This window comes from Tetrahymena thermophila, assembly GCF_000189635.1.
Source record: "Tetrahymena thermophila SB210 genomic scaffold scf_8254563, whole genome shotgun sequence".
Lineage (NCBI taxonomy): Eukaryota > Ciliophora > Oligohymenophorea > Hymenostomatida > Tetrahymenidae > Tetrahymena > Tetrahymena thermophila.
In genome coordinates, this window is record NW_002476334.1 from 43,245 (window position 1) to 61,237 (window position 17,993).

A 17,993-nucleotide genomic window follows, 5' to 3' on the forward strand; every position below is an offset into this window, starting at 1 on the left:
AATAAATAAATCAATTAATCAAGCAAGCAATAAATTAAGCATTCGAATTTATTATAGATCTAAGATGCTTTGATATAAATTTTTCTAAATAACGAATACTTTATCACAATAATAAGAAGATAAATTATAAATTTTCCAGTATTTTTTTACTTAATAAAAAATATAAATGAATTAATAAATAGATTGAAAGAATGAATGATGATAAAAATATTTAAATATAAATATTTTTATCTATCTATCTATTAATTTACCTGCAATAAATTGCAGTTACAACAATAAAATAAATGATGAAAATTATTGAGAAAAATCAGAATAAGAAGGTTATTCTAAGATAAAAAGCAAATAAAAATACTTTGTATTTAAAATTTTACTAAATACCAAATTAAATACAAAAGCTATCATAAAAAATATTTTAAATATTTATTTAACAATAATTATTTATTCAATATCCATCACAAAGTTATATTTATTTTTCTTAATTTTGTAAAAGATAAATACTACCTAAATATCCTTAAATCAAATTAGAAAACAGATATGCTAAGTTTAAAATAAAATTCTAATAAATAGCATAGTGTAGGAGAACTTGAGGTATTTATAATGGTATAACTATTATCAAAGCAAATATTTCCATGGTATTAAGGATCATACACAGCTTTCCACTATTTTAATCTTGCTTAAGAATCTAATTAACAAAATATTTATTATTATTAATTTTAAAAATTGTTTTCATTCTTTTAAAATAATCCTAAACTTAAAATTTGAAATTGAAATAATTAAATAAAAAAGTAATTACCCAGACGATTTGGTAGAATGCTGATAAAATTGAAGATAATGGATAAACAGAAGCTTGTATTGTTATCACGATATTATCATAAACTGTAGTATCACCAGATATAATAGAGCCAAAAGGTCTGATGTGCACAAACCAGAAAAATGTCTTTTAATTAATTAAAATTTTTATTTAAATTTAATTTGATTTATTAATTTTTACCAGCTTTGATAAAATAAATAGGCAGAGTATTGTTCTTAAAAAAAAGTTGTTGTTCAATATTTTATATTCTACAATTCTGTAGGTCAACACACTGGCTTTAAATAAACTGAACAAAAGTATTATTTTATTAATTATTTTTTTTATGTTTTATTTAAAGCCATTATTTTATTCAACACCAGATTCTAAGTTTAATTCCCCATTATATTACTCCATATTTTCTTTTTCATCTTTATTTTCTTCTTCTATTTCTTCTTTAACACTTTAATTCAAAAAAAAGCGCTACTCATTGTGCTTTGCATTTTAAGCCTATGAATCAGAGCCGTTAAACGATTTACCAAATGTTGATCCCCTGTTATACTTTGAGCAATAAGAATTATTTTTTGATGAAGAGCTTGCTCTTTCAAATTAAGGAGTTTTTCTATAATCAACTACAACGACTTCATCAGGTAAACCTTTAAGCTCGTACACTTCATAATTAGAATCGAATGTTTCTTCCATCTTTGATTGTGAAGAATCAATATTCTTTTTTGTTTTGTCTTAGTTTTAATTTAGCTCTTAAAACTGGTTCTCTTATTCGGCATGCTGTATCAGAATTTTAACTTAATTTTTTTTGGATTAGCAAATCCACTAAAGCTATTTATTAATTGTTGGCATCTTTTAAACATACTGCTTATTGAATTCATAAATTTTTTCTTTAGAAAATATCAGTGAAATCTTATATTCAAAATCATTATACTATCTTTTACGCTCATAAGTTTTTTAAAGAAGGGTTTCTAGTTGCTTTTCACCTACTGAGCCAGGTATAATTTTTTAAGGAAGGATAATTACACTAGAGTATTCTTCTTCGAATACTTAAAAATTATTAAAAAATATTTTCTTTTCTTCAAGCTTATCATTTTCTTATTTTGGTTCTTCTTTTTGAATTTTATGAATGTTGACTTATATATACATGTCGAATATTTCAAAGATGTCTTGATGATCTGATATAAATTTCATGAATCTCATGAATCTTCTTCTAAATCTAATAATTTTAAAATATGAAATCAATAAAAAGTGTATTTAAAATTTTGAAGATATAAACTTACTCACTGAATTCTAAAGAGTAACATATTGTTCTAGAGTAAGTATTTAATTTATTGAAGAAGCACTCAACTAGAAGAATTAATTGATAAGAAAGATCTTCCTCTTCCTCTAAATTATATTAGCAAAATGTTTATTCTGACTCTTCTGATTTGCTCAAGTCGCATTCTGCATGATCTTTATCTACATCAACCATTTCAAAAGACCCAAATTTTGACATTTATCTATTTTTTATTAAAGTAGAAGTTCTCGATAAAAGAGAACTGGCAATTTATGAAATCTTTCTCTTTCTTCTGATTATTTATTCATTATCAAGCTAATCTGTCTCTTCTACTTAATCATTAAGTTAATCTTAACTTTAAATTTTATTCTAGATATCTTGTTACTCAGTATTAAATTCCCACTCCTTAAAAATATTATTTTTATCGGTATTATTATGAGAATTCATTTCTCCACATTTTAAATAATTTAGGTCTATTTTTGATTTCAAATAAGTGATTAGCAAAACAAATAAAGGATCACGGTTATTCAAGTAAAATGGACTCATGAATGATCCTTTCCCCTATAGTAGCAAGCACAACGGCATCTTAGACTCAATATCCCACTAAAGCTCTGTTTTGGTATAATCTACTATATCAAAGTAGGCCTAACAATAACATGATGTACATGAAAATTTGACCCTTATTGAGCTATTTTTCAACTTTAAATCTGATTAGAATTTTTTCATAATTTTTTTCATTTTTTTCCACTTTTGTTTCTTGTAAACATCACCTTGAATGTAGTAGCCATAAGGGTATAAATATTTTAAAACTGTTAAAATAAACTTTTCCCATTTAGAATATGAAAAAGCTTTTTTGATTTAATCCCAAATAGATGTAAATTTTTAAGTTTTTTAACATGTATTGTGAGCACTGTTTTGTTAATAATCATGAGACAGCTCAATATCATAGCTATAATTATTAGAATAATCATAGTATGTTACAAATCCACTATCATTACTATTCTTTCCTTCTTAGTGATTTTGTCTTAAAAGCCCTAATTGATCTAAATCAGACTATTCAATAGACCTATATCCAGAAAGGATAATTTAAATTATGTCAGACTTCACTTAATCATTAACAACCCAAGGCTTGTTGTGAGTATTTTCACCTTCAATATAAAATCTTTAAAAATGAAAAGGGAGATCTTCAATCGTCAGTCTCACCTTACTTTTATCAACTTAATTTGAAGAAATGATGGATTTTTGCATCTTTTTTTGCATATTCAATCTTTTGGTAACGCAGATTACTACTAAATTGAGTAAAATAGACAGAATTAAGAGAACTACAAAGAAGATTATACTACTTCCTCCTAGAGAATCTACAAAAAGCTCTCCATTTGTAATACAAGCTTTGATGTGATTGACCATTTTATTTTAATACCCTTTTTAGCAAGTATATTGACACGAGGAACTAGTCTATATAGCATCAACCTATTTTTTTTTAATAAAATTTTATTAAGCTAAGATAATTACTAATTTTATATTTTACTTAAAAGTCGAATCTGCTATTTTCACTGTTTAAACAAGGGCGACACTGCTCTAAATTGAATGAATTTTTATAAAATCCATAAGGGCACTATTCACATACAAAGTATCCATATTTAGGCTGATAGCCAGGTTAGCATGGTGTGGCAATAAAAGAACCATTCTAATAAAAATAATTTTTATCCAACACTGCTTTCTAGTCTTATTTTGGTAAGCCTTATCTTACATGTATTTAAACATTATTTTAATTGCTCATATCTTTTATTTAAGTGTTGCTCATTTAGTACCAGTTAGTCATATTTATTTTTATTCTTCCACCTCCTCCTTCACCTCCTATAAATATATAACAATCTAAATAGTCATAAGATATATTTCATTAAATTTACCTTATTAATTTCTATCACCACCATTGGCTTTGACAGATCCACTTCCAACCATCCACTATGTGTGAATCTAAATAGATCCTCCAGAACCTTTATTTTTAAAAATTTTAAAAAAATTTAATACAATCCAATATTTACCTGATCCTAAGTATGAATATTCTTCTTTTGGTTATCCTCCTGATGCATCAACTACTCCATCAAGTGTAATATTAAATGCCTCTATATAAATAACTCCTCCTCCTGATCCTGCATACTATTCTGTATAAGAAAGATGTTCACCATCATTACTTTTGAAATCATTACTGATTGGTGGCACAACATAACCTCCACCTCCACTTCCTTCAAATATAGGATCATTTTTATTGCCATATATAGATTAGCTTCCAATTTAACTACACAACTAATTGTATCTGTAAAATAATAAAAATTTTTTTTTCATATTTAAAGCTAAATTTTGAAAAATGATAAAACAAAAGTAACACTATACTCATCTTATTCTGATATGGGAGAGCCACCTGGTGAACCATGTGAGCCTCCAGGTCCTCCACATTTTAAATTTATCCTCATTACAATATCTATTATACCTCCACCCAAGCCTTTAGTGCCTTAGCATCCCATTTATTGACTTGATAAAACAGATTTTTTTTCTAAGGTAATTTATGTTGCATAAATGCCTAAATTACTTGCTATTATAGTAGATTTGTCCTTAATTTCAAGAGTGCCCAAAGAAAAAATAATAGCAGTATAATTTTTTTTCATAATTTATATCAAATCTTAATATTAAATCAAACCGTAGGTATGAAGTGTATAACTTACCTGGAACTAGCCATTAGCAGAGTCTCTGAGCAAACTTATGTAAGGAAAATATTCTTAAAGTTTGCATTAATTATTTAATTAGTTTAGTTTGAAATTTTATTAATTGCCACAGGAGGTTTTACACATCCTACCTGAAGTGTTAATTTCTGTGCTATTTATTAATATGCTATTATTAGATGATGTTTAAGTTAGCATTGAATTATAAATATATGCAAATTTGCTGTTTATTACTGACTAATTAATATCTACTAAATCTAAAGCTTTGATTGTCAGTTCGCTCTGTGTTTCAATTTCGGACTCAGAAATTATTATTTGATTTGCTTATAAATTTATGATTGTGTTTTTTACACCAATTTCAGACTTATTAGTAAATTTTATAATATTTGTGCTTATTATATTTATAAATGAGTTTTCATTTTATTGCTGGTCACTTTATCTTTTAATTGGAAGTACTAAAGAGCCTAACCAAAATTTATTAAGTATTATATCATTTCCAGAAACCAGATCAAAAGAGTTTAATATACCAATCAAAGCTGAGGAACTCTAGATAAAGTCGGATCCACTTGCTATGCTGACCTTTTAACTGTAAATTGTTATATTATCTAATTTTATTTCATTATTAGAGACAAGGTTTATTTTTGTTAATGAGGCAACTTAGAAGTTATTAAGTATCATTTAATCATATGAGACTATATTTAAATTAATTTGCTAAATGGAATTAGTATTTATGTTAAAATTGAATAACTTAACTGTATTAGCTTGTAAAATTATTGTAGTCTCTTAGGTTAACGAAATTATGAATTGAATATTGCTCAAATCAATAACTGATTGCTATGATGTAAGGCACACAGAAAAAATCTTCAATTAGCTAATATCTACTTAAATTAATTTATCATTTTTCGAAGTGCAGCTATTTTAGTCACAAACAATTTCCTTAATAGGAGTTGTTTATACATTGCAAGTTATTGATTCAGTAAGCATCTCTTTAGGTTTTTACAGTAGAATGTCTTCTTAATTATAAGTGTGGTTTTTAAATTGATCATTAAAATATATAAAATCAAACTTTTTTTTATTAGTAATACCATCATTTTGTTATTAAGAATTCTCTAAAGAATGAAAAATTTAGTTATCTAGCTCCAGATCTCTTAGATCCTTAAATGCAAGGATATATTCAATAAAACAGATTAGAAATATGAGTAATCGAGTATGCCTCATTTATAAAATTCTTTAATAAATAATTATGCTTAATTTTTACTTATTATATAATTATATGTTAAGCAAATTAAATTCAGCCAATATTGATTAATTGTTTGATATGATTAGAAAAAAGGCTAATATATATATTACTCTTATTGGGCAGAAAAAAAATATTTGATGATATTATAATCAAAAGCTAGCATTCAATCAAAATTCTATTAGCTTAAATACCTTTAAAGCATATATCTTTTTACTATCACCTAATAAATATAATTTTTGGATAAAAATATATTGTTTTGCATAAATTTTGTTGAAAAATGATGAAAATAATATTTTAATATCAATTTTATATTTCGTTTATTTCCACCTAAAATAAAATTTTAAATATATCCTTTTATTCTAAAAATAAAATAACTTTTATTTAAATAAATGAAAAATTTATAAAATGAAATAAATTACTATTTTTAAAATAAAAATAAAAATCAAAAATTTTAAAATATTTGGATCAAAGATATTTATTTATTAAGTCAATAAATATTTTTTTTTTTGAAACTTTTTAGAGAAATTATTTATAAATAAAATTTTTTATTTAGTTAATTGAAAGCTATCTTTATTTTTTTAAATAACTAATAAAGTGTGTTTAAACAATCAGATAGATCCATTTCTAAATATATATGTTTGATTGTCAAGAAATATCTTTTCATTTTAATTAAGAATGTTGAATGATTTTAATTTATTGAGTGAATGAAAAAAAATAAATAAATACAGTACTTTTTACAATTTTTTTATACTGATTTGAGTTTGTATTAATTTATTTGAATTTATTAACTGTTTAAGCAAAATAACTAATTTATTAGATAAAGTAATAATAGATTTTAGTTTATAAATTAAATTAGGTTAAATTAATAGGTATTATATTTTTTGAATCTTATTGAATCCTTACTAAGTATTATAAAAGTGTTTTAGTTTAATATAGCTTTAATAAATGGAATGTATTGATTGCTAGTTAAATTTAGAATAAATAGCATCTTTTGCTGGGTTGTAACTTCCTTGTAATCATCATATATGCATTAAGTGCTTGCAGAACAGACATAATAAAGAAAGAGAAATCCAATCTAAGAATTTAGATCAAGCTAATCCAAATTAATAGAATTAATAAAATCAATTGCATGCAGGGCAATAACGTTATTAATCTTTTTAAAGAAATAATAGTCTTGAAATGGGATCTTATGATTTAAAAGATATTGTTTGTCCTAAATGCTATCTGAAAAGCCCTAGTTTAAATAGTAAAAGATAGTCTTAATAAACCAATTAGGTTGCTAATACACAAGGCTAACATATGGCTGTTTAATAAGGCGTAACTAACAAAATGTAGAGAACTAATTCTTTAAAAGGTAATACAATTAATTTAAAAAATACAAGTCCAACACAAATGAAATTAAACAATAATTGCGGTTCTCCTTCATAGATATCTCAGGTTGTATCTGGCTTTTTGACCGATAGGGAAATGTATAACAAAAAACAATCTTCAAAATATAATAATTATATAGAAGGTTCAATCAAAAAAAACCTTGTTTCGCCATCCAGCGTTTTAAGTTTAAAAAATTAAATGAATACCTAATAGCCTAGTCAGCTATAACAATTACATATGCAAAATTCTGTAATAAATTCAGCTGCAGAGGGAGGGAAAAAATTAAGCCCAGAAAGTAAGATGAACTAAATCTTGTAAAATAATAACTACGTCCTTGGACATCACTCTAGCTTACCCTATAATAATGTGAATTCAATTCAAAATCCACTAAGTATTATTGGTTAAACTAACCATTCACCAAATCCAGTTAATAGTATAACTAGTGCATTAGCCTAAAATAGTATAAACAGTCCTAGTATAGGCAAACAAAAACCTAATAAAATTCAAAATAGTTCCAATATGACTAACTCGTGCAGCATGAACAATTTCAGTACTTAATAACAATCACATTTATCACATGTAAATAATAGCTTAGTAGGAGGGAGTCTGTATGGAGGATAAAATTCCAGCTTAAATTCTAATATTACTATTTCAAAGACTATTTAAAATGTAAGAAAATAGTCTTTAACTTCAGCAAAGAACTAGCCACAAGTATAAAAAGAGAAAATTCAAAATTAAGTCTAATTAAACTAATAGTAAGCGGTAGCATAGTCTTTTGTCAATTAATCAGTTAATGCAGATGAATTCAATTCTAATCAGTAAGAGATTTACTATTAAAGTGAAAATAAAGATAATTCTCTTGAAAAAAATGATAAAATCTAAAGAAAGCCATCAAGCAAAATGATAAATATGAAAGAAAAACAGATAGAAGATTAGCAAAGAAACCAAAAAAAATAATTAGATGTGTTGATATCTACACAACAAAAAAAGAATGACCCTACTGTAAAATAGTAATAATTATAATAACACCTAAAACTTTACTAGTCTCCTTCAGTTAAAAACTTAAAGAAAGGAGCTTATAATTCAAATTTAAATATTTATAAAACCAAAGAAGCAAGTGGAAATTAATCATAAGCAAGTACAGCAGCTTTTAAATATAATAGCAATTAATAATTTAATTTTAATTCAGAATCTATGCACTCAAATTATCATCACTAAAATATCCCTAAAGGGGTTTAATCACAATCTACATCTGCAGCAGATTAAAACAGTAATAATTTGAATTAATTCATTGATTCTTCAACTTCAAGATCACCTTAAGCATCTATCAATTAAAAATCATTAAGAATAGGTGAAAACTAAGTAGTTTCTGCAAAAAATACAAATATTAGCTCAAAAAATTCTATTAACCAAGATAGAATTGCATAAAAGTCTACAGGTTATGCGGTAGGAAGTTATGATATTATAGGAAGTAATGGACAATCTTCCTAGTAAGGGAATTCTTAAGCTATCAATAACTAATGTAATGATGAAATAACTGTTTATTTTCCTCCAGAAGATAACTTCTTACATAACCTTTAATCTCCAGAAAATTATAATTCTGATTAAGATATTTAAATTGAACATATTAATAAACAGTACATATCTTCTGTGCTTGAATAGGATCCTAATTTAGATAGCATTCAAAATGAATAATAGTTGAATAATAAAGAAGTGATATTATAGTAATTATAGTAAATTTCTTAGCTGTAAAACTAGTCAGCAGCACAAACAACCTTACAAGAAAATGAAATAGCTTAGCAATAAAATTAATATTAATTTTAATCCATATAAAATTTAAAAAACAGCCTTAAAATATCAATAAATTAGGCAAATATGAATAAAGTTAATGATGGAGGAATGGGTACCTTAAATTCAGGAATTTCTTCAAATCTATATTAAATTCAAGAAAAAGATTCATAGCAAAATACCTAGAGGTAATAAAATGTTGATCAACACTTTTTATCGAATATTAATTGGCAAAATATTGAATTAATATAAAAATTTTATTGTGATTTTAAAAATGGAGAACAAATTAAATGTTAGATTCACAACGACATTGTTTCTTTATATTGTGAGAAGGATAAAAGCTTACTTTGTGTGAGTTGTCTTTTTGAAAGTGAGGAGCATTCGAAGCATACTGTAATTCCTCTCAAAGCAGCCATCTAATCAATATCCAATAATACAAACTTATACAGAAATTAATTGAAAGAGAAAGTAAATACAATTGAAGATGATCTAAAAAAGTGTGTTGCTAACAGATCAATAATTGAGAGAAGCTTTGAAAAGTGTTTAGATACTTTGAACAAAGAGTTTTAAATTTTAAAAAATCAAATTAATTAGAAATAAAAATAACTTGAAGATAAAATAATAAAGTCATTTGAAAGCTCCCTATTTAAGTATGATACCCTCATCGCTGATTTAAGAGAAATTAAAACTTGTGTTATAGAATCCAATAAATTCAACCCTATTCCTTCTAGTACAAATAATATCGACTTACTTATTAAAGATCATTTCATATTTGATACTTTAAATTAAACTTTAAAGTAAGTTAAATTAAGTATAGTTGACATCAAAAAATAGGATTTAGAAATTCTCACTCTTAAGTAATTCACTTTTTAAATTCTTTTTTAATTTAATATTTCATGTTAAATTGTTTTAATTTATTTTAAAAAAAATTAATAATTTTTTATTTTCTAAATTCAATTTATCTGCATAAACTAAAAGTTTTTTTTCAATTTTAGATATAGATAAGATATTAAAAATTGCATAGATGAGTTCGGAACAATTAAATTTCTTCATGACCACCACATTGGTATAAAAAAGATGGACACAACTTCTTATTAAAGTATAGCTAATTCAAATATGAATTCCCCTTAAAGTAAGTAAAAAAATCCTTCAAGTAAATCCTCTGCTAGAGATACAACAAATTCAATAAGCCCAACGAGATATAATTATGTTTAGAGGACTATACAAGCTCATTTTTCTTAAAAAACTGAAATTTAAGACAGAAGAGGAAATTTAAATAAAAAAATTTAAAACACAGCTGCTAACATGGTTTCAAATAAACAAAGCCAAATTTCTTCTGCAAATGAAATAACTCCTCGAAGTCATCCGTTGAATGCAAAAGCAGCAGGTTTATAGTATAGCAATATAAATTAAAATAGCAATTCTAATATCCATAACTCATAAATCAACTAAAGCAACATAAATAATAGTCATATAAATAATAGTAATATTAATAACTATAATAATAACAGTAGCAATAACAATTAAGCAATTTTAAATAGCATAAATGCACTTTCGTATAAAAATTCAATATTGAACTAATCTTCAAACCAAATACAACAATTATCATCACCTAATAACAATAATAATAGTAATAACAACAACAATATAAATATAATCTAAAACGAAACAATAAATCAAAGCAACTTAAATTAATAGTATACAGCTAATTCATATTAATTTTAACATTTGAAACAAAAATAAAGCTAAATGAGTTAAAAAATATAGACTTAATAGCAAGCATCCTAGAATTTTTAAAACCAACAACCTTTAACTGACAGAGATCACATTAGACCTATAAAAAATGAAAAAAATTCTACAACATCACTTTTTTTATAAAACAAGAGATATAGAGAGTAATAGGGTTAGAGTACTTCAATAAATTGAACTTTCGAAATAATTAATAAATATTAAATTTTATACTAAAATTTAACAAATAAAATGTGTAAATATTCTTAATTTAAATAAATTATTCGAAATTTTTACAAAATAAATAAGCAAATTCATTATTTTTAATTTAAATTTTACATTTTCATTTCTTTATTTTAAAAATTTATTTTACGTTTCTAGAGTCCATAAAGTTAATTTGTATGATATCAATTAAGACAATATGTCCGAGTGGTTAAGGAGGAAGACTAGAAATCTTTTGGGTTTACCCGCGCAGGTTCGAATCCTGCTGTTGTCGTTTTTTTTATCAATAATTTAAATTAGCTAAAAGATATTTTCTTGTTTAAAAATTGTAAATTTAATTCGCTTTTAAAACAAAAATTAAAAATGTAAATTTTTTTTGTTTAATTTTGATACAAAAATTATTTTAGAGGTATTAATACAAAATATAAATTTTTGATTAATGTAATCAAACAATTCATGAATCTCAAAGTAATTAAGTAAATATTTTGTGATTTTTGAAAAATAAGTAAATTAATCTTATGATTATGAAGTAATTAAGATTTAAATATGATTTAAGTGTAATTAAGTATTAAATATGATTTTTGGTGTAATTAATTTTGTTATAATTTAATTAAAGGTAATTATTGATTTATTAAAATTAATTAATATTATTAAACAAACATTCGAGTTTAATACAAGTCACTCATCTTGCTATAAATAATTCCCAAAAAATTGAAAATAAATAGAGTTAAAATGATAAAAGCGGTTGTCTAAAAAATGATTTTTGCTTCTTTAATATTTTTCATCTCACCAGTCTATTGTAAATTTACCTTTAAGAAAATATTTTTAATTCTGTTCTTATTAAAAAAGCTTAGTAAAACTTTTAAATTCTTTACGATCAAATTTATGATAACCCCTTCAATGATGTTCAAAGTTCATTATCTAAAGATTATAAAGCTTTAAATAACCTATTTGTTTAGTCGCCTGTAACAATTTAAAAATGCAAAGGTAACCAAAAAGAACTACCTTATTAAATAATTAGCTTTTAGAAAGGATAAAAGTTTAACTTTAACATTTTGATTCCTAAACCCTACACCATACTAATAATGAAAATTTTCACCTATTAGCTAGAGGAAGAATCTGGTATTAGTGGCCCCTTTTAATACAACTATGATGGAAAAACTATGAGTGATTCATCAATACCTCATAAAAAGATTGGATAAAGAACTTCCTGTGATGGTAACAGCTAATACAATCTTGTGGTAGACTAATTATATTTTAATCCTATAGGAGCTTCCTCTTCTACTTCTTAGATTGTAATTATATTTATTATTTAATGAATCAAAATTTTTATTTTGTATCAAATATAATTTAATTGTTACTCAAAATAGTAGTAAGCTTTTATCATATATATTTTTTTAATTTAGAAAATTTAAGGAATAGCTTAGGGTAATGTTGGTCTATAAGCTTTAACTGTTTATTTCTATCCCATACCAGATAATTGCGCTTAATATGAAAAGGACAATAATTTTAACATTTGTGTGTAGTGCCGAACTGGTTATTTTTTATATAATGGTCAATGCTACTAAAACTGTCCACCTAATACTATAAAAACTATTAATTAAACAGAGTGTGTTGATATAAGTTTGTGCACATATTCCAAAAATTTATCTAGTATATTTATTAGCCAATATAACTGTGGAAACTGTGAAAAGGGATATTATGATAGTAATTAAAGTTGTACGATGATTTCAACACTTTGCATAACTTGTAGTTTATGTGCTGGCTATGTTATAGATAATAATTAGTGTATTCTTTAATGTCCTAAATGTAAAACTTAAAAGTATTAAATATAATAAATTTAATTATTTTAATTTAATTTAAAAAGAAACATATACTAATGGTGGAGTTTGCAAAACATGCGATGATCCGAATTGCTTAATTTGTTCAAAAAATTCCTGCTCTAAGTGCAATGTAGGAAATTATTTATAAGATGGAGCATGCTAAAGCTGCATTTAGAGTATATTATATAATAAAGTTATTTTAAAAACATTTTTTATTTTTATTTTATAGACTGCAGTGTTTGCAGTAATGGGAACGAATGCGATACTTGCTCAGATGGATATTATTTAGTTGAAGATTCTAAAGTATGTACTTAAAAATGCCCCTTAGGTTACTTTCTTGATAAAATTGGACTTAAATGCTTAAAATGTAGCTAATAAAATTGTGATAAGTGTATTGATAAATCTTAAACCTCTTGCTAACAATGCAATAAAAACTCTATATTAGAGTTAAATTAGTGTGTTGGCATTTGTACTTCAGATTCTTAGTCTAAATGTTTTAATTGTGACGAAAGTTGCTCAACTTGTTCAGGTCCTAACTCATCTTAATGCATATAGTGTGCAGCTGATTATAAAAGGTACAAAGAGTTGTGCTATAAAACTTGCCCCGATTATACTTTTTATGATGAAAATTAGAAATAATGTGTTGATTGCTATGATAATAAAAACTGTTTGTAGTGTTCAAGTAAGGAATAAGGTTTTTGCCTAAAATGTAATGAAAATTCAACTGTTTTAGTGAAAGGCTAGTGCTTAACTCCCTGCTTAGATACTTAATTTAGAAGTAATATAGATAGCACATGCAAAGATTGTCCTATAAATTGTGTTAAATGTCTATTATAAAATTCAATCGATGACACTGGTATAATTTGCTAAAAATGTAATGAAAATTCAACTGTCTTAGTGAAAGGCTAGTGTTTAACTCCTTGCTTAGATACTTAATATAGAAGTAATATAGATAATTCTTGTAAAAATTGTCCTAAAAATTGCTCTAAGTGCATATTAAAAAATACAATTGATGATACTGGTATAATTTGTTAAAAATGTAATAGCAAATACTTTCTATTTTATTAAACCTGTATTGGATAATGTCCTCTCTCTTTTTATTAAGATGAATTAAATTAAATATGTATCCCTTGTGATGATAAGAATTGTGAAGATTGTCAAAATAATTACAAAATTTGTAGAAAATGTAAAAGTACAAAATATTTGTATCAAGATTAGTGCTAAGATAAGTGTCCAAATGGATTTAAGCCAGATAATTTAAATATTTGCAAAGATTGCTCAAAATTAGATTAATTTCCTTGTTTAAAAATTGGGTATTAAATTTAAGATAATGGGGAGAATAGTGCTCTAATTATATTTGATCAAAAAATAACTTTAATGGATTAGTATTTAAGCAGCATCACATTATATTTGAATGGGAAGCCTTTGAATTTTTAATATAGTTTGAAGCAAAATAGTGATAACACAATTAAAATATAATTAATAATAGATTAAAATATTGAAGAAAGAATTTATACACTTCAAGCTAATTTTTAAAATTATTAAGATTTATCACTTAAAACTTCATATGCAACTGCTAATGTAAATTTAGTTTCCTAAAAATAGTAGCCTAAAAACAATGAAACTGAGGATGTCAGCTAAACATCACAGGGATTGTCAATGGCGACAAAGACTGCTTCTCAAGTTGCTCTTGCTTCAATTATACCACTATAGATCACAGGACAGTTTTAGTTTATAGCTTCAGTTATAGATGTTTCTTAACTTATTTATGTTATGGGATTTGCAAATGTTAAGTAAAACTTATGCATTTAAATTTTTATTTTAATTTTTTTTTAATTTAGCATTCCTAATAACCTTAAAGTGTTTTTCGATTCACTGAAAGACTTCAAGATACCATTTAAAAATTATTTTGAAAGCATGAATGACTATAGCAAAATTGATTATAAATCACCAGAAAAATTTAAAGACAAAGACATACAAGGATTCTTTTTAGAAAATGCAGGTAAATTTTAATTAATTATTACTTTTTGAAAAATTATTTTTAGAATTAATCTATTTTATTGCTAATTTTATACATAAAACTAAAAAATAAAAACTTAAATTTATTTATTCATAAAAAGGAGATAGTATCTCTCTTAGTTGTTCATTGATGGCTATACATATATTTTTATATATCATAATCAAGATGACATAAAAGTTTTAGAAAATTTCAAATTTCATTAAAAAGGGAGTTGATACTATTTTAAACCACGCCTTCTATCTAGATTTGCTATGGGGCTTGTATATGGATTTAAGCTTAGGATTTTTTTTGCAAATAACAGCAATTGAAGAAATAGAATATAAAGAGGAAATAGTTAATTATATTATTTGTGGAATAACTCTCTTTCCATTATTATTCCCATTAGCACTAATTTACATAATCAGAAAAGAAAAATTTCCTAAAATAGTAAAAGTTGTTGTTGAAGATCTAGCTTTTAGGTATTATTAAGCTGTATTATATGCCAGAAAATTTATAATGAGTTTTGTTATTGTAGTTTTCTAGTTTTAGCCTTTATTACAGATCATTCTGCTTATTGTTTGGCATTTTGTGATGGCTCTGATTATATTGTATAAGAATCCATATGAAAAAAGGATTAAAAATTTGCGTGAATTTTTTTAATCAGTTCTTTTTTTAAGTGGAACAAGTATACTTCTAGTATTTGAAACATATGATTTAGAAGAAGATAAGAGCTAATTATTTGGATGGATAACTATAATTATCTTTGGAATAATAATTGTTTTTGAACTAGGTTTCTTTATTAAAGATATGATATTCATGATTTTCGAATTAACAAAAAAGATAATCATACTAATTAAATCTAGAAAGAAATTGAAAGTGTAGGCTCTATCTCCTTGTTCAGATAAAGCTAAAAGTCAACCTATGCAATACGAAAAAGATGAAAGTGAAACTAAGTCAAAGTAGAACTAAATAATAGTAGATAATGACCAAGCTAATTTTGAAGATAAATATGATATTTAAAAATAATCTGGAAAAATGAGAAATAGTTTCTTAGCTCCTCCTTCTATTATTTCTTTCTTAACGTATAATGACAAAAGAAATTTAAAAAATTAGTACTAAGATGTTACAGCTACAAGTAGATAAGATTTAGACTCATAAAATCATTAAAATTAAGTTTAAATAAACTCATAAAATTAAATTGACACTCAAAGAATTTTTTCTAGCTAAAAGCTTTCAAGTGACTTTACTTCTTAAAGAGAAGACAAAAAAGAAGGCCAGTTATTAAATATTCCTAAATCAAAAGAATAATAATAGTCTTCAATTTACGATAGCTCATATGATATCCAATCTCATAATAATTCATAGCAAGTTACCTGCGAAGTTATATCTCCTTTGCCTCGTACTAAAAGAAAAAGAAAACAAAACTCTACTTTCTCTTTAAAATAATTTTTTGATGATAAAATTAGGATAATTGAAGAAAAATGATTTGAAATATATTTCTAATAAAATAAAAATTTCATTTTTAATATTCAAAACTAAGAAGTAAAACTGAACTCTATTTTAAATATTAAATAAGATTAATGAATTAAAAATACAAAATCAACAAAAAAGCAAATATCTATTGAAATAATCGTGTTAATAATCGAAAATAATTAACTAAATAAATGAATATTTGTATTAAAATATTGTGAAATAAATTAAACACAAAATACATATAGTATATATTGTTATATGATTCACTAGATCACTAATTTAATTTGATATTAACTCAATAATCTATCCATTTCTTAGTACATGTATTTATAAAAGTCTTTAAAGATTTCAATTCTTTATTGAGGTTTAATTACTTGAAAAATATAATTAGAATTCATATTTTCGATTATATGTTTGCAGTCGATATTAATTGATTTATATATCTCTTTTAAATAACTGAATATTTCTTCATATCCATTATCATCTGTTTTGAAAAATATAAAGAAAAGGAAAATGGTCAGAAATAGCTTAAGGTCTATTGTTTTATTTGCGTTATTTGTATACTTAATTAAAAAATATTCACTACTTAAAGGAACCACATTATATTCTATGGGATCTATACGCATTTTTAGTAATTAATCTCTTTCAGTTAGCATTTCGTCAAACTTTTATTTATAAAATAAACCGAAATGTTTTTCGATTAAATTAAGTGCCTTGTTTTTAGTTTCTATTTTATTTTAAAATTCAAAACCTCCATAATTTTAAATTAAAGCTTCCTCTAAATAAGACAAATTCATGGAGATTTATTTTATTTTATTCTCTTCTTCTCTTAATTCTTTGCTGGGTTTTTTAGGTCTTCCCTAGTCACCCTTTCTTTTAGCAATGTTCTTGTCAATTATTGGAGAAGATTCTGATGACTTTTAAACTTAATAAATTTAACATTGATATATTTTAAAATTGGTTTAAGACATTTTAAAAAATACCTTTCTCTTTTATTTTTTTATATTTCATCTGAGTTATTTTCTTTTCAAATACTTTTTTTTTCTTAATGATTGATTATAATACTCTTTTAGCTAGCCAGATGATTTTAAATTTGATTTTCCTCCGATTTTTAAAAAAGAGAATTTATTACAGAGAGTTAGAGAAATAAATTATATTTGTTAATATGTTTGAAAGAACTGTGTTTAATTATCTAATTATAATAAAATTAAGAGAAAGAAACCTTTTCTTATGTATTTATTTTATTAAATTTTATGCGTCATAATTAGAAAATTACGTAATGTTGTCAGTAATTATAATTTCTGATGAAATAGATTTTTAACTAATTTCTCATTTTTTTTTTTTTTTCAATTCTATAAAAGCCATATAATAGGATGGAGTGAAAAGTTGGTGTGGTATTCAAAAATAAGTGGAAAATACATAATATTAAAAAACAATTTCCATTTAAAAGTGAAGACTTCTCACCCAATATCTCCCCCACCTCCTATTATATTAATACATTAAAGTTGTATTGTTTTTATTTGATTAATTCTTCTAACGATAGAAATAAATAGAGAT

The 17,993-nt window shown here is 24.4% G+C and overlaps 4 protein-coding genes across 4 annotated transcripts; 2 read left to right on the plus strand and 2 right to left on the minus strand. All coding sequences in view use genetic code 6, as the record gives it.

The window, feature by feature from the left end:
• Positions 1–442: 442 nt before the first annotated feature.
• On the minus strand, positions 443–6,010 carry TTHERM_00599830 (kinase domain protein; the record flags this gene model as incomplete). The annotated part of the gene is made up of 8 exons (XM_001032458.3): positions 443–682; positions 794–937; positions 992–2,012; positions 2,077–3,542; positions 3,601–3,929; positions 3,983–4,069; positions 4,118–4,389; positions 4,467–6,010. 8 exons carry the CDS (start codon positions 6,008–6,010, stop codon positions 443–445), a joined length of 5,103 nt encoding a protein of 1,700 aa, XP_001032458.3.
• A 967-nt stretch (positions 6,011–6,977) lies between these two features.
• TTHERM_00599850 (B-box zinc finger protein) lies at positions 6,978–11,117 on the plus strand (the record flags this gene model as incomplete). The annotated part of the gene is made up of 2 exons (XM_001032460.2): positions 6,978–10,048; positions 10,187–11,117. The coding sequence occupies 2 exons, from the start codon at positions 6,978–6,980 to the stop codon at positions 11,115–11,117; spliced, it is 4,002 nt and encodes a 1,333-aa protein (XP_001032460.2).
• A 780-nt stretch (positions 11,118–11,897) lies between these two features.
• On the plus strand, positions 11,898–16,448 carry TTHERM_000599851 (B-box zinc finger protein; the record flags this gene model as incomplete). Its single annotated transcript, XM_012798757.1, has 7 exons — positions 11,898–11,940; positions 11,991–12,436; positions 12,548–12,950; positions 13,009–13,140; positions 13,194–14,757; positions 14,806–14,966; positions 15,085–16,448. The coding sequence occupies 7 exons, from the start codon at positions 11,898–11,900 to the stop codon at positions 16,446–16,448; spliced, it is 4,113 nt and encodes a 1,370-aa protein (XP_012654211.1).
• Positions 16,449–16,699: 251 nt separating this feature from the next.
• Positions 16,700–17,447, minus strand: TTHERM_00599870 (hypothetical protein; the record flags this gene model as incomplete). The annotated part of the gene is made up of 2 exons (XM_001032461.2): positions 16,700–17,361; positions 17,420–17,447. 2 exons carry the CDS (start codon positions 17,445–17,447, stop codon positions 16,700–16,702), a joined length of 690 nt encoding a protein of 229 aa, XP_001032461.2.
• Between the last annotated feature and the right edge of the window lie 546 nt (positions 17,448–17,993).